This window comes from Podarcis vaucheri (genome assembly GCF_965113315.1).
Source record: "Podarcis vaucheri genome assembly, chromosome: 12".
Lineage (NCBI taxonomy): Eukaryota > Metazoa > Chordata > Lepidosauria > Squamata > Lacertidae > Podarcis > Podarcis vaucheri.
Window position 1 is genome coordinate 17,232,386 of NC_138750.1, and position 22,473 is coordinate 17,254,858.

The 22,473-nt window shown below is 42.1% G+C and overlaps 1 protein-coding gene across 3 annotated transcripts; it reads left to right on the forward strand.

The window, feature by feature from the left end:
* Nucleotides 1-447: 447 nt before the first annotated feature.
* LOC309515338 (large ribosomal subunit protein uL3m-like) lies at nucleotides 448-20,658 on the forward strand. Of its 3 annotated transcripts, none has more exons than XM_082193112.1 (10): nucleotides 448-578; nucleotides 4,200-4,381; nucleotides 5,606-5,697; nucleotides 6,569-6,667; nucleotides 12,249-12,348; nucleotides 12,820-12,880; nucleotides 15,492-15,600; nucleotides 16,073-16,150; nucleotides 16,750-16,827; nucleotides 19,485-20,658. In XM_082193112.1, exons 1-10 carry the CDS (start codon nucleotides 508-510, stop codon nucleotides 19,632-19,634), a joined length of 1,020 nt encoding a protein of 339 aa, XP_082049238.1. In that variant the 5' UTR covers nucleotides 448-507; the 3' UTR covers nucleotides 19,635-20,658. The 3 variants fall into 3 exon arrangements, with proteins under 3 accessions (XP_082049238.1, XP_082049239.1, XP_082049237.1); XM_082193113.1 differs by lacking the exon at nucleotides 448-578 and adding an exon at nucleotides 604-704 and having other exon boundaries at nucleotides 4,198-4,381; XM_082193111.1 differs by lacking the exon at nucleotides 448-578 and adding an exon at nucleotides 761-916.
* Nucleotides 20,659-22,473: the final 1,815 nt, after the last annotated feature.

A 22,473-nucleotide genomic window follows, 5' to 3' on the forward strand; every position in this document is an offset into this window, starting at 1 on the left:
GGTGGAGGACAAGGAGAACTGCTTTTAGAATTGTACTTGAGACCACCAACGCCTTGGAGGCTTTTTCGTTTAATTAAAAAAGGATGACTCAAATCAGAGGAGAGACTCCTCTTATGCCCGGATGGGAATCCCGGGATAAATCTGCGGCCATTTGCCCCTGCAACGGCGGCATCCCGCCGGCAGGTGGCGCGGCACCCGCCGCCTCCTCCCCGTTTCCCGCCAAAGTCAAAAGCAGCCGCTTCCCTCCGGCGAAGTTTTGTCTATGGTTTATGTAAATATATATATCATGACGTAGGCGGGGTGTTCGTTTGGGGGAAAAGGCAACGCCCCTTCTTAGCCTGCCTGTGCCTCGAGGTTAGAAAAAAGCTCCGCTTCCTTCTGCGCCGGCGCGGGGCTGGTAGGAACCAAGTGTAGCCGGAACTTAAGTTTCTAGAGCGTGTCGGGCGGAAAGGTGTGTGGGGGGGTTGTTTTCCGCCGGACTCCCCGTCGAGGAACGCGGCGGGCGTGATGTCGCGCGTGGGGCTGCTGTGTCGGTTGGGCTCGCGGCTGCTGGCTTCGGGAGCGGGGATTCGGAGCGGGTACGTGGGGGGGGGGCGGGGTTCGTGCTCTCAACCGTCGCCGGGCGCTGGTTCCCCCCTCACAGACACCCACCCACCCCGTGACCCCAAATGAGGGGCTCCCGTTCCCTCAGGCAGAAGTTCCACAGGGGAAGGCGGGCTCCCCTCTCCGCACGACTCAGGGGTTGAGGGGGGGGTGGAACCCAAGCTTTACCTGTTGGGTTTCTGCCTGTTAAACGCAGCAAGGGGGAAATGTGGAGAGTTTCGTTGAAGCTTTTTGGAACCGGTGTTGGAAACTTGAGACAGGAAAGCTGGGAGCTAAAGGGCGCTTGGAACCTGGGTTATGGTCGACTGTCTAGGCGCGCCTTTTTTATATATAACAAAGCTGAAAATGAACAAACTGCAGCTAAAATATTGTGTTCCTTTTTTCACATGGTCCAGGCCTTCCCCTTCCCACCCCCCTAATATTCCCAAGAGGGTCTCTTCTCCGGTCTTCAGAGAGGAGCTGGAAGTGAGGAGGCAGAAAAAAGCTCCCCCTTTCCTTCCACTCTGCAGGTTTAATCTGAAATCTTAGGCGCAGGAGTTCAGAAACTGCTTGCGCTAATGAAATGCCCTGTGGCAAAATGCGCCTAGGACAATGGGAGTTTCGAAAGACTGCTTGAAACTCACTTTCCGAAAGTGCATATTGGGTTTTTTCTCCCCAACATGTTGAGAGGGGGAGAGAAAGGGTGTGCACCTGTAGTAATTTGTGGTGCTCTACTTTTCTAAGTTGTGGACAGGGCATCAAACGGTGGTTTCATACCACAACCACCGCACATCTATGCTGTGGGGTTAATATTTTTCTCTTGCCCCATGCTCCGTGCCTTTGTGGTTGCTTTGTTTTACTGGGGCAAGGGAGAAAGGGAAAAAAGCTGTGCAGTATGTTAATAAGGATACAGTGGTACCTCGGGTTACATACGCTTCAGGTTACAGACTCCGCTAACCCAGAAATATTACCTCGGGTTAAGAACTTTGCTTCAGGATGAGAACAGAAATAGTACTCTGGCAGCAGGAGGCCCCATTAGGTAAAGTGGTGCTTCAGGTTAAGAACAGTTTCAGGTTAAGATCGGACCTCTGGAACGAATTAAGTACTTAACCCGAGGTATCACTGTATATGTCACTGCACTGTGAGAAGTGAGGTTACAGGGAACCAGGCAGAGGGCCTTCTCAGTAGTGGTGACCACCCTGTGGAAGGCCCTCCCATCAGATATCAAGGAGATAAATAGCTATAAAACTTTTAGAAGACGTCTGAAAGCAACTCTGTATAGGGAAGTTTTCAGTAGTTGATGTCCCACTGTGTTTTTATATTTGTTGGAAACTGCCCTGGGTGACTGGGGTGACCCAATCAGGTGGGCAAAGTACAAATAATAATATTTTTATTATTACTACTAGCAGGGAACCAGACCGATTTTCAGGAGCCTGACACGTAAACAAGTCTCTTATGACAACATATACAGTACTAGAGTTGGGCGATGCTGGGTTTTCAGCATCGCGGTGTATCACCAGCCAAACATAGTTCTTTGGCAATATACTGTGATGTTGAAAAAAGCTGCGTTGGCCCCAGCTGGCAATATGCTGTGTGAAACTGCCATAGTTCTCATCGTGAGAGCTGAGGTGCTTTCACCCCAGCACCTCGCAGGCTGTGGCCAATATAGCTGGCCCCAGCCTGCTGCTCAGCCGGGGGGGCAGAAATGCTCCTGCCCCCAGCGGAGCCAGCCTTGAATCCCCTGTCACTTGTGCATGACTGGCAGGGGACTCAGGGCTCCTGGGCCAAGCTCTGCTGGGGGCGAGAGAGCCTCTGCCCTCAGCGGAGCCAGCCCCAAGTCCCCTGTCACTCACAAGCAGTGCAAGCGGGGGCAGGGGGCAGGGATCTCTCAGCTGGGAAGCTGAGAGCAGCCGGATCCGGATCCTACTTGCATGCAAGCAATAGTGGGCTTGGAGCTCTCTCAGTTGGAGAGGGGGAGCACTTTAACGGAGCCCCCATCCTGCCGCTGGCTTCTGCGAGCTGGTATCGGTTCAGGGGCTCCATAAAACTACAGTGGTACCTCGGGTTAAGTACTTAATTCGTTCCAGAGGTCTGTTCTTAACCTGAAACTGTTCTTAACCTGAAGCACCACTTTAGCTAATGGGGCCTCCTGCTGCCACTGCGCCGCTGGAGCACGATTTCTGTTCTTATCCTGAAGCAAAGTTCTTAACCTGAAGCACTATTTCTGGGATAGCGGAGTCTGTAACCTGAAGCGTATGTAACCTGAAGCGTATGTAACCCGAGGTACCACTGTACTTGGCTGAGGCAAGGGCAGCAGCGTGCTCCTCAGCCCAAGCAGTTTAAAGAAGTGAAGGAAGGAAAAGGCTGTATCAGGACCTCGCCGATTCATCTTGATTCTCCCTCTGCCAGGGCAGAGTGCGATGCTGGTTTCAACAGTGGTATATCATTGGTGAAACCGCCACTACTTGAGTCCCTTTGCTTTCAGCTCTCAGCTAGTTTGTTTCTCCCTCAGCACACTGGGCACTGGAGGCAGAGAGACTCAAGAGTGGTGATGGTTTCACCAGCGATATACCACTGAGTGAAGCTGTCATTGCGGTCTGCCCCCACATACTAGTCCAGTATCAGTATATCCTGTATCAATATATCCTGTGATCAATATATCGCTCAGGCCTAGCATATACTGGTACTTATTTTGAAACCTGTGTTTTATTCCCTTCCTTGGTTAAATTGTGATGTGTGAAGGGAACTCTTAAGATGTATGCTATTGTATCAGTTGGTGTTTTGCAACTACATTGGCTTGCTTATATGGCCCTAAGCCTGGGACCATTTTCTCTGTTAGCCAATGAAAAGGTATTGTTCTGGCAACTGTAGGTGACTGGGGTAGAGGGTTCTTCAACTATTACAGTATAGCCTGCTGCCTCAGGTAAAGAGAACCTGTCTGTCCACCTTAATAAAGCAGTGTTTCTCCTTGAAATTGCACCATAGATTTAGCTTATTATATTGGCTGTATAATGCTCTCCAAGGAACTTTGAATATTTTTGTAAGTCTGCTGCTTTCCCATTTGCCAATTTACTAAATATGTTCCCATCATCAATTCTTTCTGCCTTTCTTACAATTTCATTATCAGCCTACAACAGTTAGGGTAGTGCACTTCATTCTTCCATTTCTGCAATGTCAGTTGAATCGCAGCCCACATGCTTTGGAAAGTTTTAACATAAAAGCGCTTATAATGCATTCAAAAATTCTAGTTAATTCCCATCCTGCTGTCCTTTAATATGCTTGTGAAACATGTTAGTGTAATGTTCTGGAGAGCATGATTATTTGCCAAGGCTGCTCAACATGCTTTGTAATTCTGCATTTGGCATCTCAACCAGAGCCTTCAACATTGATAATCATCTCTTTAGTTTGAATCTTTTAAACTGATATAGTAGTCATATACTTCCTGTCCTTGCTTTTGGGGCATGTGCTGCAGGTGTTTGCCAGTCTGGGATTATTTTTGCCTACCTGTATTTATGCTTGGCAATACCTTGAAGATAACTGGGTATCAGAACGGAAAATTGGGAAAGGCTATTGTGCATATTTCGTTTTCTAAACCATTTTTATCTTCTGTTTGATAGTGGTCTGTGGTGTGTCACAGCTAGGCATATTACTGACAATTCCACATGGTGGGATGAGCACCTTTCAAAAGAGAATTTCGAGTTCCTTAAGAAGTATACAGCGGAAGAATTCAAAGCTCAAACAGCCAGTAAACTCTGTCCACTAAAAGATGAACCCTGGCCTTTGCATCCATGGGAGCCAGGTTTGTATATGACAGGTTGGGAAGCAAAAGCAAACCTATGTCCAGTACTTGAGCCTGTATTTGGATTCCTTAAAACACAAATGCTTTTAAAATCAGTGAGCTGGATTCTAGTCCATTAAGGAAGCAGCACATGTAGGACCTAAGAGTTATTTTCCCTTGCACCCAGCGCATGTATGTAAACATTCAGCATGCCAGGCCATTATGAGAATTGGGAAGTTCCTATCAATTATTATTATTATTAGACAGCCCTGTATCAGGAAGTTTTTAATGTTTTACTATGTTTTTATATGTGCTGTAAGCCACTCACAGTGGCCAGGGAAACCCAACCAGATGGGCGGGGTATAAATAGTAAAATTATTATTATTATTATTATTATTATTCCAGATAGCCTTTTCTTTTTTCATTACCCACCTCCAAGGACCACATGTTCCAAATCTGTAGTCCCTGACTAAATGAATCTATACTGGCTGGGAATATGGAATACATGCACAATCCTTTTGTTCCTTTTTGTGGTGCCTGTGTGAATACCTGCATGTGCATAACACAGGGGAAAGGGCTCTGTCATGCCACAAAGGGATCCCTCTGTACTCGGGTATTGGGTCTCCAGTGGATTTGATTGAACCCTTTGTTTTTCAGGTGTTGTCCACACTTAGTTTCCCAGAACTTTTTCTTCATGGACAGCTCCCTGCCTTGCCACTTCCAGTCCATCCCATCTGCCTTCTGGGCAGAATGCCAGGTTCTAAGAATGATGGCGCAGCCACTGCTCTTGCCCTTTGCGGCTGATGCTCCCATCATTTTTCACAGGCATGCCATGAATCACCTGAATGAGGCTTGTAGACCACTGGTGGTCTGTGGACCACAATTAGGAAACACTTGCAAAATGTCATTTAGTATTAAGTTGCAACCGTGGTTCCTTTCATTCACTCGGCTTTGGTACAAAGCTGCCAAAAATGCATAGCCTGTATGCAAAAATAAATATTTGTTTGCTTTTTACTCCTAAGATGGACCCCTCTTATGAGTAAAAAGCAGGCTGGTAAGCAAATGGAGGGAAGAGTTCCCAGCTAGAAGCTTCTTTCTTTGTAGTCAATATGGAAGCAGAGTTCTCTGTCCCTCTTTCACCAGCCACTACACACATTTGAGGAAATTCCATGTGCTCACCTGTATGGAGCACCTGGCTGCCATTGGCTAAATAGTTAAAGGGACTGCTTTCACTTTTAAACACAGGTTCCAAAAGAGTTGGACTTATTGCAGTAAAGTTGGGGATGATGCCATTGTGGACCAAGAAAGGTGAAAGAGTGCCTGTCACATTACTTCAGGTAAGGCAAATATTAGTCTTTAAAAACCATGATAGGTTCTTCTAGATTGCATATTTAGGATCTGGGCACTATCCTAACTAAACAGCTCCATTAGTTGTAGCAGCACAATGGAACTTCCTTGCCCCCCGCCCCGTGCCCCTTGCGGGCTTGTGAAATCTGTTTTGGCTCTTGTTTGGTTTTGCTAGAACCCTGAAGTCCAATAATCAGAGCTGGATGCAAGATAAGTATTGAGGTGGAGCCAGACACAAAATACGGCTTAAGAAACAGACCTGGCTGCCTCCTGTCCCCCTCACCCCATGAACAATAGCCTGAGATTACCTGCAGATACAAGTGCACATCAGCAGTTAATGCAGTTCTCCGGAACTGGACATTATAGAAAGGTGTCCTTATTCATGTTTATTCTTCTAAACTGTTGGCTGTGCTGTATCTTTATCTTGTTGTTGGTTTTAAAATTATAGTTTACTATGTTGCTAGCTACCTTGAGGCCATTCACGGCGAAAGCTTGGGTATAAATTATAAAAATAAACACTGACTTTCAGTTCCCCTTTATAAAGGTTAAAGGTTGCAGTACTGCACTGTGTACAGCATCTGACTACTGATTCATTGTTGTTTGTATAAGAAGGAAATTAAGCACTTGAAGCTGGAAGGGTTACCTGAGGTTGAATTAACAAATCCCTATTAGATTATTTATATAACGATGTTACACTTTTTATATTTGTCCTTTATTTAAGATTTTGGTGTAGTTTGGATACATTCCTGGTCTGTTGACTCTAATAAACAAATGGTGATGAGGATGTTATTATTCAACAAAATATGTATACGGGTTTTGAGATTACTTTTACCATTCTGTGTTGGCTCTTTTTCCTTGAAGGTTAGAGACTGCCATGTATTAAAGCATATACCGAAGGAAGAAATAGGCGGAAAAGATCCCTTTCTGCTTGTTGGAGGAAGAAATGTTTCACAGTTTTATGTAAGTCTACTGTGTTGCTTTTTGTGATAGAGTTATCAGTTTTCATCAACTTCTTCTATAGAGTGCATTTTGGTGTGTGGTGTGCCTCTATAGTTAAAAGTCTGCCTTTTTTATTTTTTTAAAAAATGCTCGCATGCATCACTGTTTGCTGTCATTTCTTGAAAATGTGATTTATCCCTACTCTTTACCATTCTCTGAAGGCAGAGGATTTTTGCATGGGGGACATGGGCAGGAGGATTCCCTGGTCCTGAATGGGATAACTGTGCCCCTGAAGGACCAGGTGCGCAGCCTGGGAGTCATTATGGACTCTCAGCTGTCCATGGAGGCACAGGTCAATTCTATGTCAAGGTTGTCTACCAGCTCCATCTGCTATACCAGCTGAGACCCTCCCAGCCTGTGCCCTGTCTTGCCAGAGTGGTACATGCTCTGGTTATCTCCCGCTTGGACTACTGCAACGTGCTTAATGTGGGACTGCCTTTGAAGGAAACTACAACTAATCCAGAATGCGGCTGTCAGACTGATGGCTGTGAGTGGCTGCTAGGACCATATAACACTGTTCCTAAAAGATTTCAATTTCCAGGCACAATTAAAAGTGTTGGTGCTGACCTGTAAATCCCTTAATGTCTTCAGGCCTGAGTACCTAAAGGAATACCCGCATTGCTGAGGCGAGTGGAGGATTCAGTCCTGCTGGGTGCTGCTTAAACACACAGTTGGAAAGGGGGAAAAGGAGGCACAGCATGTCCTTCTTCTGGCCTCTCCCCTCCTGATTGCAACATTTCCCCCTTCATTTAGGTGTACTATGTATTCTCCAGTTCTCTGCTTCCTTTTCTTCCCACATGCGTGTGCATGTGCAGGCCTTGGCTTTTTAGCTCCTACGCAGCTTCTTTCCCATTTATCCTTGGACAGAAACACAGGGCTAATTGAGACAGAAGGCTTTGGTTTCTAGGGAGGCATCATCATCATCTTCATTATTATTATTAGCTTGAGAGGAGGGGAGGGGGAACTGCCAAAGATGGAGGGGGAATAATTCTCCCCCACCCTGTTCAGCCTCCTTTTAATAATTTTTATTTCCTGTTTTAAGAAAGCAAGCATGCTACCTTCCTGTGGGGGAAAAAAATCCAAGTCACCCTTTATACCAAAACATACACGATGGACGTAAATAACTATTCCAGCAGATATGTGCCAGTCTAGAGCATCTGTAGTGAGACACAGACCATGCATGGAACCATTCATTGTTTCCACTGTTTTTAATTTGTGTGGGGTTTTAGTTATTGTTGTTGTTTGTTTTTATTGAGGGAGGGGAGGAGCTGGGAGAGCAAGGAGGCTCCCAATCACTGTGGTTCAGAGTAGGAGGATGTGGTTTGGCAGGTGGAACAGGCCAGGTAAGGGGCACATGGCACAGGCAGTACCTAGTAGCTAAGAAGGCGTACTTTTCTTCCCCCGTTGTGTCTTTTTGGTGGCATCCGGCAAAGCTTTTCCAGGTAGTGTGGGGTCTTTTACACTCTGGCCCAAAGTAGGTGACTGAACCAGCGGTAGCTTGCTATGACTTGTTTGGAAAGCATTTTAAGGATAACATCGCTGGGATGAAGATGATGATTGCTGTTATTATTTAGTCCGCTGTTATAGCAGATGGGTATCATGTGATGCCCAGAGAAAATGTTGTGTGGGATATAAGAAAGTGCTCTATCAATGAGTAAATCTACCATATTTTCTGTTAATTGTTATTAAGCTTTTTTTTGCCTCATTTTTAGCAACTGTTCTCATTTACAAATTTGAATCTCTAGTTTAATCAATATCTAGGTTTTATAGATCTCTTTAGTGTTCATTGATTCCTTTGAAAATGGGCATATGTGGGAATAAACCTTCAGCTCTTCAGGTGTAAACTTGCTCCAATTTGGGAACAGAATTACCGTATTTTTTTGCACCATAACACTCACTTTTTTCCTCCTAGAAAGTAAGGGGAAATGTCTGTGCGTGTTATGGAGGGAATGCCTACGGGTGGCGGAGGGGATCTGTTGCAGTTGTGAGCAGAGGATCCATGGTTCCCCTTCCTTCCCTCCTCCGTGGCTCGCTTTGAAACAGCAAAGCGGGAGAAGAGCCGCTGAGTGGGGAGGAGAGAGGGACAGAGAGCCTGCTTCTTTAAAGGAGCAAAGCGGGAGAGGACAGGAGCCGCTTACACAAGTGTAAGCAGCTCCTGTCCGGTTGGTTCCTTTAAAGCAAGCTCTCTGTCCCTCTCTCCTCCCCACTCAGCTCGCTAAATAGCAGCAAAGTTTTTCAGCTCGCTAAGCCGGGGATGAGCGAGGAGGAGGGAGAAAAGCAGAGCCTGCTTGCTTTAAAGGAGCAAAGTGGGAGAGGAGAGGAGCCTTCTCCCCTTAAACCCCTCTTCTTCATTATTAGCAGCATCCTTCTCCACACACCCCACGTGTGCTCCTTGTCCCTTGAGTGCTTTTCCTTCCCTCCCCACTTAAAACATGGTTACAAAGCACGGATCCACATGGATCCTCAGGATTTTTGCATTGGGCTACTCCAAACTCACTGTCAGATCACATGTCTGTGGTCACAGCATGAACCACAAAAATCATACATCCATTGTTTCGTTTAGAATATTTTTTTTTCTTGTTTTCCTCCTCTAAAAACTACATGCGTGTTATGGTCGGGTGCGTGTTATAGAGCGAAAAATACGGTAAATGCTTTTGTTTTATAGAAAGTTAATTTCCATCTTATTGATGTAAAAAGTTTCAACAACAATGGTTGTTTTGTGTGTGTGTGTGTGTGTGTGTGTGTGTGTGTGATTATGAGATGGGTTAAAGCCTCACAAGGCCTTAACTTGGAATTGAGTTATTAATTTTCAAATAATATGTGTGGAATCATAGAGTATGTGTATACTGTAGTATATTTGATTAATGGTACTCAGAGGAAACAGCAACAGCCAGCCATACCCAGTCTCACAATGTATAATTTGTGATCTATCGTCCCCATTCAGCATGCTCTACAATGCAGAATCAAAACTCTGCCTCTTGCAGATATTGGCATTTCACTGTATCTACCCTGAAAGATCAATAATTTATTGTGGGCAGAAGATTCTAAACTGCTGTCCTGTAACAGCTTCTGGAAATGACTGAATATGCAGGAGATATATTCCTGCAGGGAGATGCCTTTGATGCCTAGAGCATCCAGCTGCTTGTTGCAAGGTCTAGAGATAAACTATGCCTTTAAATTTACAAAAGCTAAGTGCATCTAAGTTTATAGTATAACTGGGACATAGATGTTTCGTGCCCTAGCTCATTGGGTAAATTTTACATGTTTGTGAACTGCACACATAAGTTAAAGCATCCTGTCATTTTTAAGTACACTTAATATAGTCAATAAAATAATTCCAGAAATTGAAAGGATTACCTGAGCCTGTCAAATGTCTTGATGAAATGTTCTTTCTTGTGTTAGATGTTATAGAAAGCTGGAATCAGATACGTGGAGACAACCTAAAAAGCTTTTGCCTCTAGTGGCTATCTTTTCATTTCTTTAATTATTATTACAGTGGACCTTCGGGTAACATAATCCTCAGGTTGCTAATGCGGCAACCCCAGAAGTGTATACTTCTGGGTTTCGCCGTGCGCACATGCGCGGAAGTGCTCAATTGTGCCGAGTGCATGCGCAGAAGGGCACCTCTGGTTATGAAGTTTTCGGGATGTGGCCGGGCCTCTGGAACGGATCCCGTTCGTAACCAGAGGTACCACTGTATTTATCTTAATTCTACTAAGACTTTATTTTATCTTCATTCAGACCTTTCCCCTTATTTTTACTTGCTGCTTTAAAAGAGCATCCATAAATACTGGTTATAAATTCTTTTAATGTATATATGTGTTGTAGGATAATTTTTTACATGTTTTAAAGTTGTTGCACCAATGACAAATACATTTGCTATCTAAATATAATAGTTTTCAAAGGATTGACTAAGAAATTAGCTATGTTTTATTGTAGAAACTCAACACTCCTATCCTAAATGCATTGTTTGAAAATAAGTTCCAGTGACCATTGTGGAGCTTACTGTAATGACGTGTTCTTAGGACCGGATTTTAATTATTTTTATAGTAGTCATTTGTGTGTGAGAGAATCTCAGGAAGGTGACACTAAGAAGTATTTTAACCTTCGTCTATAAAACAGTATTATAAAGGTTTATCAATTTTATGCAGTTTGCACACAAAATGATAAGCAGGGGGCGTTTTCAGATGGGGCACATTTTTGCTGCTGTATAACCTTAAAATTGTCATTTGAACTCCTCTGAAAGTTCAGGAAGGCACTTTCATTGGGGAAAAGGAAAACTGCAGATAACTTCTACAACACTGACCACCTGACAGATGGTGATTATGCAAGTGTGTCGCTCCTGTCAGTCATGTAAATTGCTTTCTAGGGGAATCCATTTAAAGCACAACACTCTGCAATACGGCTTCTTGCATTTTCAGTTTTCATTCATTTTACTTCTGTTTAGTTGATAGGTTGAGAGAGAGAGAGAGAGAGAGAGACTCAAGGGCAATTTCAGAATTAATCCACTATAAACCACTTATAAACTATGCTTCCTATGTGTTTGGTTAATAATGAAGTATCCTTGTGCTAAAGATTATAGACTCTAGTATGGTGAATTAAAATTAAAAACTTGCAAGACTTTGTTCTTTCACCATTTTCATTCTGGCTCTGCGGTTGTCCGTGCTTTATTGAACCTTCATGCTTCGGCAAATTTTAAAATATTATTCTTCATGTAAAACTTTGTGGTATTAGGTTATTATTTAAAAAGTCTCCATATTATAATCACACACTTTTCAAAATTTGGTTTCTAGCCACGGTTTTAATGCCCTAAATTATAGTTAATCTCAACTATAGCTACCTTCATAAACTAGGCTTTGAAGCTGCTGTGTTTTACCAGGGCATAGTTTAGAATAAGCACAGCCTGTCTGGGATCAGACAGAATACTAAGCTGTGTTTAGTTGAAAACGGAAGCAAAAGCTTTCCAAACTCCTTGTGGCTGCACTTGGGGGGAGTGGGTAGCACACAAGCCCAAGGCTTTCACAGAGGCATTCCTGTATCACTAAACAAGGCCACATTTTGTCTTGTGTAGTTAATAAAAGGTGGATTTAGACAAGGGAAACCTGGTTTGAAATCCCCACAGCCTTAAAGCTCATTGGCTGACCTTAGGCCAACCAGTGTGTCTCCTCCTAACCTAATTCACAGTTTTTGTGAGGATAAAATGGGGCAGAAAGCTGGAGAACATATCTGCCATCCTGAGCTCCAGTTTCTTTCTATGATTTTTTTCCTATGCTTGATTATGCATTGTAATAAAATAAATAATAATTTTATTTTAATAATAAATAATAACAAACACTTCTTTAAAACTAAAGATTTTGAGCAGTTGTATATAGGATCACACATTGCGATACAATTATGAGACAAAGACTCTCTAAATTTTATCAAGAAGCAAGTCCTTAAAACCACACAATTAGCATATATTTTAAATTGTTTGAAGCGTTTGAGGATTTTCAGTCTAATTTCTTAATATTTCTCTCATTGTTACTGGTTGCGTTTCTTACAGAAAGGGAGAGCTATGATGGAGTTGTGCAGAACCGTTGGCATCCCGCCAAAGGAGAAGATTTCAACGTTTAGAGTGTCTGAGAATGCCCTCATTAAGCCAGGTAATCTAGGCAGAATGAAGAACCGCGGAATATAATTTTGCACAATATTTTTTCTTGGTAGATCAGAGCCATTGTGCAGAATTGACAAGGTTTTGAAGTCCTATGGTAAAATGGAGCAAATCCTATGTATGTAAAAAGTCCAATATTATAACCATACATTTCCCACCCAGAAAGTCATGTTATCTGAAATGGCTGCTACCTTTTTTAAAAGCTTTCTTAGAGATAAATATATTTTTGTTTTGTTTTGTGGAAGGTATTCCAATCAGGGGAACATGGAGGGAGGCTATTTTTGATGCCTCCCCCTGCAGGAACAAAGGGAATTGCTAAAAATTACAACCTTCACCATTGCTTGACATGGATCACTCAGGGCCCATCGCAGCACTCCAGAAATGCCTGATATGCCTTGGACTTTGTACAAACAAATAAGAATAATGATAATAGGTTTACTTGATTACCTTCCTTCCCCACCAGGTACTCCCCTGTATGCTGCTCACTTCCGTCCTGGACAATATGTGGATGTCACTGCAAAAACGTAAGTTTCCTCCTGTTGCTATTTCTGCACTAGGATGTTTTTAACCACTTTATTTTAGATAGTTGCAGTGGTACCTCGGGTTAAGTATTTAATTCATTCGAGAGGTCTGTTCTTAACCTGAAACTATTCCTAACCTGAAGCACCACTTTACCTAATGGGGCCTCCTTCTGACGCACCACTAGAGCACGATTTCTGTTCTCAACCTGAAGCAAAGTTCTTAACCTGAAGCACTATTTCTGGGTTAGCGGAGTCTGTAACCTGAAGCGTGTGTAACCCGAGGTACCACTGTATTAGACTTTGAAGGCAAATGCACAAAGTGATTTACAATAAAATATTAAAACAAAAGGTATTAATAAGCCAGAGAAATAAAATAAAACTAGGGAAATGTTTTCCAAAGCCACTGGAATTTTTCTTTTGTGGTATACTTGGAGCTTGTGCCTAAATCAGGCAGAAAAAGAAAAACTGCTCCCTGAGTGTGGCTGCGCGCGCACACACACACACAAATGGTTGTGATGAAATTGCTTTTCGATTTTTATCCCTTGGAAAGGACTATTTTTGGCTGTGAGGATAATTCATGGTATTTCTTTTAAAAGCAAGAATGAACTAAAAACAGACCATCCAGATGAAATGTTTAAGTGGACACTTGGTCTTACGATACCAGGGATTATGCCAGTTGATTAAAGTTGACAGAGCTGTCTTCTTTGAAGTTTGCTTCCTTCAGTTCATGAATCTCTTGCAAGGAAACATTCCTCTTTAAAAAATAATAATTTTATTTATTATTTTCATTTATATACATTTCAGTAGTAGTTTAACAGTAAATCAAACATTTCAAAACTAAACTACCTTCTTCCTCTGGCAATTTCATTATAGTTTTTGTTGAATGCTGAAATGTCTATTTTCAGGACTCTCAATAATTTTTGTAATTGTATTTTTTAAAAAACAAAAACAAAACAACAGACTATTTTAATGTTATACGTTAAATTGTTATCACGCTCCCTGGGACCTTAAAGTGAATAAGTAATAAATTAAATTAAGAACAAGAACTGGAATTTACTTCTGAATAAACCTGCATATGATTGTGTTGAAAGTCCTTAACGTTTTCCATACAAGAAGCTCTTGAAAGACAATGCCTTATATGGTATAACCTATTGAAAACTGCTTTCTGCTAACTTGCAGAAGTGATCATTTTTTTAATTCTAAAGCCCAAATGCAGCTGCATACCTTCTGTCTTAATAGACCATTGAGCAGCAGTCTGAAAATTACAGGTTAAATAAACATGTTTGTGCTGTTCTACTTTGCTTAAAACAAATGCTGTTGAAATATGTACATAAGATATTTCTGTAATGATAGGTAATTATGCTGACAACTAAAGAAATTACCATGTTTTATAGGCAACTTTGCCTTTGTTCTGTATTTGAGTATTTCCTATACCTCTAAAGCAAATTGATTTATACTCAAGAAAATGTCGTTTTGGCAACATAATTTTATTAATTGCACCCATCTTGGGAGAAAGGAGTACATACTCTAAACAATGGGTTGGATTAAGATTAAATCATTTGAAATTGTTTGTTACATTTTACTACCACTGTAAAAGTTGAATTTAAGTTACTTATATCTAACCTGCCCCACTGAGACCTGTGGGACTGAACTCTAACTTAGTCTGGGTAGTTAAAGAGTTTTTCAGTTGGAAGGTTTGGAATCCTCAATGGCCCACTATCACATTTTTCTTTTGCAAAATACTCCTTTCCAAAACCATCCTGCGTCTGTTCTGATCTTAACTCCATTGTAGAAAATTCAAGTTTCCGGGCCAGGGGTAGTCAACGTGATGCCTTCAACTCCTTATCATCCCTGATCATTGGTCATGCTGGCAAAGGCTTGATCGAGGCCTGCCTTAGATTTTGGAGAGATGAGTTTCATTTGTTGATCACTGGTTGACATCTGCTGCACAATAGCAGTGTGTGGACCCTTTGATTCTGCTGAGACCCCTTCAGTGGCTTTCAGTATCATCATCAAGCTGATTTATAGGACCGTGGACGCTGTTCTATTGTGGTTCTGCTTCTACTTCACTGGGAGGCTGCAAAAGGTGATCTGGCCTACTGGGACTTGCATGCGGGATCCTCCTGAAGTAGATTCCATGCTTTAACATTGCAAGCAAGTCTTGTTCTATGTGGCTTACATCAACTTTGTATTTAAGCACTAGTCTGGTTGTCATAGGTGGCCAGGAGTTAAATGCAGGTGGGAGAGTGAGCTGGCTGAGGAGAGAGGAAGAGCTCTGTTCCTTCTCTGCATGAAGCATTGAAACCAAGTGGACTGATGGAGAAAGAAGTTCCCTCCTCCACACGCAGCATAGAATTGCAGCTTCCCATCCGTCCTCTGCCATCTGCCTGCAATCTTGTATCTTTGTGGCGAGAGGGGGCTTCTTTGCAAGGGTGACTTACTCCCAGGGAAGTCTGCAAAGGACGCATGCGCCTTCCTATCTGCCATACAGAGGCATTTCTGAACAGCATTCTATAAGTGCCTTGTACTGAAACGGCAATCCATATATTGGGGAAATTACCTTTTTCAAGTGGGTTATTTCAAAACTGATTTGACTTGGCCTTATCTGCTTTAGACTTGGCAAAGGCTTCCAAGGAGTCATGAGAAGATGGGGTTTTAAAGGTCAGCCTGCTTCCCATGGCCAGACTAAAACACACAGGCGACCTGGAGCCATTTCCAATAGCGTAAGTATTTTTAATAAAAATATTATAATAATTTATTATTTGTACCCCGCCCATCTGGCTGGGTTTCCCCAGCCACTCTGGGTGGCTTCCAACAAAGATTAAAAATACATCAAAGTGTCACGTATTAAAAACTTCCCTAACTGGGTTACTATGACTTTGTCATTACAAAAAGACAAGTGTTTAGAAAAAGTTTCTTCTAGTGAATGTAGACATTTCATTAAACAATGAGCTCTCTATGTTGAACAGTTTATTGGGATCCTACATAGTGAGCGTGACACAAGTCCATAAAACTTAGAAGTAAATGTGCATACGTGTCAAGATGTGTTTTTTAACTAGTACTTATGGCACATTATTAACACAATACCTGCTTTGGTTTTGAATCTTATTTTATCTTATTTTACTCTTGTTCACATGCCATATAAAAGCACTTCCATGGTCGATGCCTAATTTGTATTTCGTATTTTTGAGACAGAAGGTTGCAAGGGTTTTCAAGGGAAAGAAAATGCCAGGGCGGATGGGAAACGTCTTCAGAACAACGGTGGGACTAAAGGTGAGGCTTATGAATGTGCAATAAAGGTGAGGTGCGTGTCCTTTATTTGCCCCTTTGGTAAAGTACCTTCCTAGTGCATAATCACCCTCACGTAATAGCAAACATCATGTTTTCTTCTTAAGTATCTAAGAGGCAAACCCACAAAGGCATGAAGAGACGGCCACTGCTGTTAGCATGGAGGTGGAATAAGGGCCTTTCCTCCCACTCTCCCTCTTGCTTGCCTGCTGACAACAGCATTGCTTCAGGGCAGGGGGAGAAAGAGGACTTCCCTGACCTGCACTGGCCACTGATGGAGCTGGGGAAAGGGGACTTGAAATCGCCGGAGGTGGTGACCCTGCCACTGTCGAGGCGCAAGTCAAAGTACCAAAGTGCCTCTTCAGTACTCAGTGCAGTCCGGCCTGCTTGACAAGTGAGGCACAGTTTGTCTGGGAATGCTGATGGTGCTGTTCTGTTGCTATGTAAAGAGGATGTGGAGCTGTATTTTCTTTCCCCCACAAGATATGAAAGTCTGCAGAAAAACACTGCAGTTAGCACAGCAAGTAATTTTTAAAACCACCACAGAATGTTTTGGTTTCAATTTGGTCGTTTTAATCTTTCAGGTGTGGCGGATCAGTGTGAAGCACAATATCATTTATGTACACGGTTGTGTTCCAGGTCATAAAAACTGTTTAGTAAAGGTAAGTTTGGCTTCGAACTGTTGGATAATGTGCCAACACAGTGAATTCAATGACTGCTTTGGTCAGCCTTGATTTTATTGTTTCTTCCACCTTGTGCCATGTGCATCAATGTGTTGTGCTTTTTTCCCCAAGCTGGTGCCTTCCAGATGTTTTGGACTCCAGTTCCCATCATTCCCGACAAGTGGCCATACTGGCTAGAGGTGATGGATGTTGTAGTCCAGAACATCTGGAAGGTGTCAGGTAGGGCAAAGAACTCTTTTTAAATTGCAAAAAAAAAAACTTTCTTACATTGTGAATGGATACTGGCAAGCATTGAAAGCTGTCACAGAAGAATACAAAGTGATGTTTCACTGGTTGGTCAGGTAAGACCTTTGCAAAGCAGCCTGTTAACAAGCAGGATAGCTCTCTCTCTCTCTCTCTCTCTCTCTCTCTCTCTCTCTCTTACATTATCATTTTTAATTTGGTACTGTGGTACGAGCTAGAAAAAAAATAGAAATTTGATTTTCTTCTGAAATCAAATTTCACAGCATTGAATAATATGGTGCTGGGTGCTGATTCCTTAAAGTAAATGTGGCTGTATGATATTACAGTGGTACCTCGGGTTACATACACTTCAGGTTGCAAACTCCGCTAACCCAGAAATAGTACCTCAGGTTAAGAACTTTGCTTCAGGATGAGAACAGAAGTCGTGCTCTGGCGGCGATTGCCAGATTAAGCAGAATAAAAATATTAAGAGTAATAGTGTGCCATTTTGCTCCTGTCCTACAGTTTGTTATGTTCAATTTTCATCATGATCACTCATGCCAAAGGCTGAGTTTTTTCATCTATCTTTCCTACTAGGAGCTTCACCTGAGCTCATCATGTAGGATATATGCTATGGAAATGCTGGACTTCATTGCAGACTGTGCTGCCTCTGGCTGTTGTAACCTCATTTGACGGGAAATTGTGGTGCATATACTTTTGACTATGCTCAGAATGTAATTGGGGCATATACCCCCCCCAAAAAAAAATCTAAAGCACGTTTTCTAATTAAAACAAGGAAATTAATGTAAGCCATAGGATTGGGAAATGGTGGGTACACAAACTCACGTGGGACAGTTTCTTCACTCTTGCAGGGTGCTTTTTCCTCCATGACCCTTAGCCTAGGAGCAGTTGAGAGCAAAGAAGTCTTGCAGCATTCAGTGTCCCTAGCCCTTTGATATCTAACATTTTTACTGAGGCAAAAAGATTCCAGTCTTGCTCACTTTGGGAAAAGGTACTTTTTTTTTGCTACATAAGTGTCTTGCATCTTGTTACTGTTCATGCAAAGTACTGATTCAGCCTGGAGCTCTGCTAAACTGCAAAGTGGTCTGTGACTTCACCCTACTTCTAAGCATTAAGCTTGCTACATGCTCAAGCAATTTTTGCAGATTATGTTCTGCTGAGCTGTGGCTGTTCAAACTTGAGACCTCTGCTGTCACTAGCACAGTGTCTTGTATGTACATTTCCCTAGGCTTCTACAAGGCATTAATTTACTGTTTTGCAAAACCGTGACCCAAAACCCATTTTAAACAGTTGAATACCTATGCCCCATTTCTAAACACATACCTGCTGTGTGATCTTTTTTAGTTTGTTGTTTTATTTTTTAATTTTTTTAAAGATATAGCTGTAATTTAGAAAGAACAAGGAGCATGGCAAAACAAGTATCTTTGTGTGTGTCTACCTGGAAATACTGATGGTGTTGGCATACATACACACATTTTGTCAATACTTTATTCTCTATTTTGGTTGACATTAATGCAGATATTAAATCAAAGGAATTGGCTTGTAGCCAGGCTGACCATTTCACGATTAAACACATTGTGGGAAAGCTGAGCCCCTCCCCAGATTCATTTATCCAAAGGATAACCAGGCTCATTCCCCCCCCCCCCCCGTGACACACAACAAATAAAAGACCCTACAAGGCACCCACTCATCAGTGTTTTCCCCAATTGTCTCTTAAAGGACAGCAAGAGACAGACTCTGTTGTGTGTGCTCATGCCTCTGGAGCACATTAATAACCATGAGATGAGCTCGTCTTATGGCTTGATATCTAGTTATAGAACAGGAAGCAGAGTATAGTAATAGATGGACACTTCTCACAGTGGGGGAAACTGAGAAGTGGGAGTCTTCTGGTCATCCGTATAAGGATCAATGTTCTTTAACCTGCTCATGAATCATCCATGAAGAGCAGTGAAGTGGCCACATTTGCAGATGACCGCAGATCATTTGAGTGTCATTCTTTAATGCTATAGGTTGTCTTAAAACAATCTAAATAATTAACTCTGTATAAAAGATGAAATGTTTCATAGGAGGCTTTTTTTCTTCTGTGCTCTCAAAAAAATTTTGTTTCTATTAGGAGGAAAAATGATTAAAAAATGGTTTTGCCCCGACTCCAAGGTTTCCCCCCCAGGCTTTCACATCTCTACAACTACCTCTCTGATCTTTCTTTTCTTGTCCTCTCTGTCACATTATGTCTAATGACAAACTTCTTTCCTCCCAAGTTCTCATCTCACATTACACTTTCCTTATCTAGTTAGTCCAACTGGTGCTCTGAGCAATAGCTTTGTGTTTTGAATCCTAAGTGAATTTTTGCCCACTTTTCATTATCAACCCCTCTTGCGCTTGTTGTGTTTTAGGTCAAGGATTCGTCTCTACCAGCTTACAAAGATGACAGCAAGAATTTACCATTCCCAACTTATTTCGCTGATGGCGAAGAGCAGCTGTCTGACGAGTTGTTTGATGAGGACATTTTTCAGTTCACTGAGCCCTCCATAACATTCACTTAACTATTGACATCCTGAGGTGCAGGCAGGCTTCCCATCAAAAATGTCGGTCCGAAGACGCAAAGCAGGAAAATCTTCCCCCGAAAAGGTATCATCTGGCACCAACCTGCCCACATGACTCTGGACAACAATTTTTGTTAAGAGTTTTCTTCATCACAACAGATGCCAAAGGATGATAAGCAAAGAAACAGTGACACGGCTGATTGACACTTTCAAAAAATAACTCAAAACCTTCCATACTGATAATACATGTGTGTGTTTATATTTAGTGTATATTTACCTCTATCATGTTATGAAACAGATATGTGTGTCTGGTTTTTTCCTTTCTTAAGCAGAAAATTGGCTGTTGTTAATTGCTTAATATGAAAAATACCACTTTTTAAGTTCATTCTGCCCTGTGCATGAGCATTTTGGAGACACAGGCTATGCGTGCTTCAAGAGACCTTGTCACCTACATCGTAGAAAGCCCCACACTCCCAGTGGTGGCTTCCTTGGCAGTCCCTACTACAGCAGATCTGACAGCCAGCAAGACGAGTCGCTTTTTTAAATGGCGCATCTGTATTGGCATCAGCTGTCGAGAGTTGCTGAAGGGAAACCACAGAGAAGGCAGATCCAGTGTCTGCTGTTCACATACATCTACATAAACAAAGCCAGGGATCTTCGCATATTCAACAACATGGGTGCAATGAATAAGAGGGATAAAGAATTTCTTTCTAATTTCTCCTAGTTCAGACTGAAGTATATATGGTGCTCTGTGTTTTCAGGAACTTAACACAATCTTGTGAGCAATTCCCGTCTTCTGATGTCCCCTAGCAACAGGAGCAGGGAAAGAGTTAGTTTAAAAAAAAAACAGTTGTCAAGTTTGCCTGTTTGCAGTTCACTCTTAAGTGCTTCAGATGGCAATCCTGGCTACCCTCAATTACCTGAAGATTGCACTCATACGAGAGAAAGCAATTGTTCTCCATCAGTGCTCATCTCTAACTCCCAAATCTGTCACATTAATAAATGTCCAAGCTGTCTACTTTGATTTGGAGTTGTGCTGTGCCTTTTCACTGAGACACAATACCATATCAACCACCGTTATCATTTCCTATCAAAGTGCACGTTTTTAATGCAAGTTAGTAACTAATTATTTCACATGAGGTCCTCTATCTTATTTTAAAAAAATAATTGCTTGTTTATAAGCATGATGAGATTTTAATTTTTAAAAAAAAAACATTTTAAATCCCACATATTAAATACAAATTATGTTTTGAAAGTATATTCCTAATCTATTAATCTAAAATGAAGAAACCCCCCCCATATCGTTTGATGCCATAGTTATTTTGGAATATTAGTGTTAATTAACGAGATTTCGCAGCCATGTCCCTAAACAGCAAGCCGCCTGCCTCCCAGTTAACTTTGAATATGTTGACTTCCACATCTTTCTTATTATTAGCAGATACAACATAGAGTCATAAGGGTGATAATTGTTTAAAAGCATTATCTGCTGGCCTGCAATGATGTAAGGCAGAATAGGATGATGACTTGAAAAAGTAGAACTCTGATATAACCGAGTTTCTTCCCAGCAAGGATTGAACTAGAACTCCCATCAACTCCTGCAAGCATGACCAATGGTTCAGGATGATGGGAGTTGTAGTCTAGAGGGCACCATGTTGACTACCTCCATAGTATATCCTTGCTCAATGCCAAGAGGTGTGCTTTCTTGTTTTCTGGCAGCTCCATGTAATCTCCCTGTAATTTACTATATTTTGTCTGCTGTACTATGTTTTGCCTCTCTGCTGTTTCCATTCCTTGGTTTCGGAAAGTATCAAAATGTCCTTGGAGTTGCTTCTGTAATGTATAAAAGTGATAAATGTTGAGCAAGATAGAGATCTGGGGTGCCAAAAGCTTTGATCAAGCAAGCAGTATTCTGTACTGGATCACACGTTGCCATACAGAAGTCAAGAGCAGCAGAAAAGTAAGTCAATACTGGGGCTTACGCTGAGATTTTCACTGCCACCAACTGCTGTATTTCATTCCCAACTACGCTCAGTCATCTTTGAGCCTGGCCTGGTTCACGTGGCACACTGAACCATAGGTTTAAAAAACTATGGGTTAATGCGAATGAGCATCAGGGTAGTACCCCTCATCTGCCACACCGCAGATGAAAAGTCTCACGTGGCCCAAACCGAGGCACATGGTTCATTTCCCCCCAAACCAATGGCAAGTGCTAGTGATTGATTGGTCTTTGCTTCCTACAAAAAAAAAGAAACTGGTTCAGACAACAGGACAATCTGAATTCTGGCTTATTTGTGGCATGGCAACAGAAAAAAATTCAGGTGTACCATGGAAAACTTAGTGCTGGTGCATATTAAAGTAGAGCTTAATTTATACCGTGGTATAACAAGATGTGGCAAAGTGGGCCAGTATTAGGAACATGAGACAAGCCTATTGGATCAGGCCAATGTCCTCTCTATATTCTGTCCTCCTCACAGTGGCCGACAAGATGCTGTGGAAAGCCTGCAAGTTGGATATGAGGGTAACAGCATTTCTAGCAACTAGTATTCAAAGGCATAAACGTTGCAGCTATTCTGTCGTCTTCTCTTAGATGTAGTCTGGATCAAGTATGCTAGCTCTCATCCTAAACCTTTGTCGGGTTGTCTTTAGATGTCTCCAATGCCTGTCAGTCTCTTGACTTCACATACTGTGCTTCCCTTCCAGAGCTGAGAACAAGTATTTGGTGTTGACAGTTCCATGCACATTGTAGACAGGCAAAATTTTCAGAGCTGATAACGGCTTAATAATAAAAAGGCTGCACCAGGAAGCCTAAATAGCCCTCCTTTATTCCTTTGTAGTAATT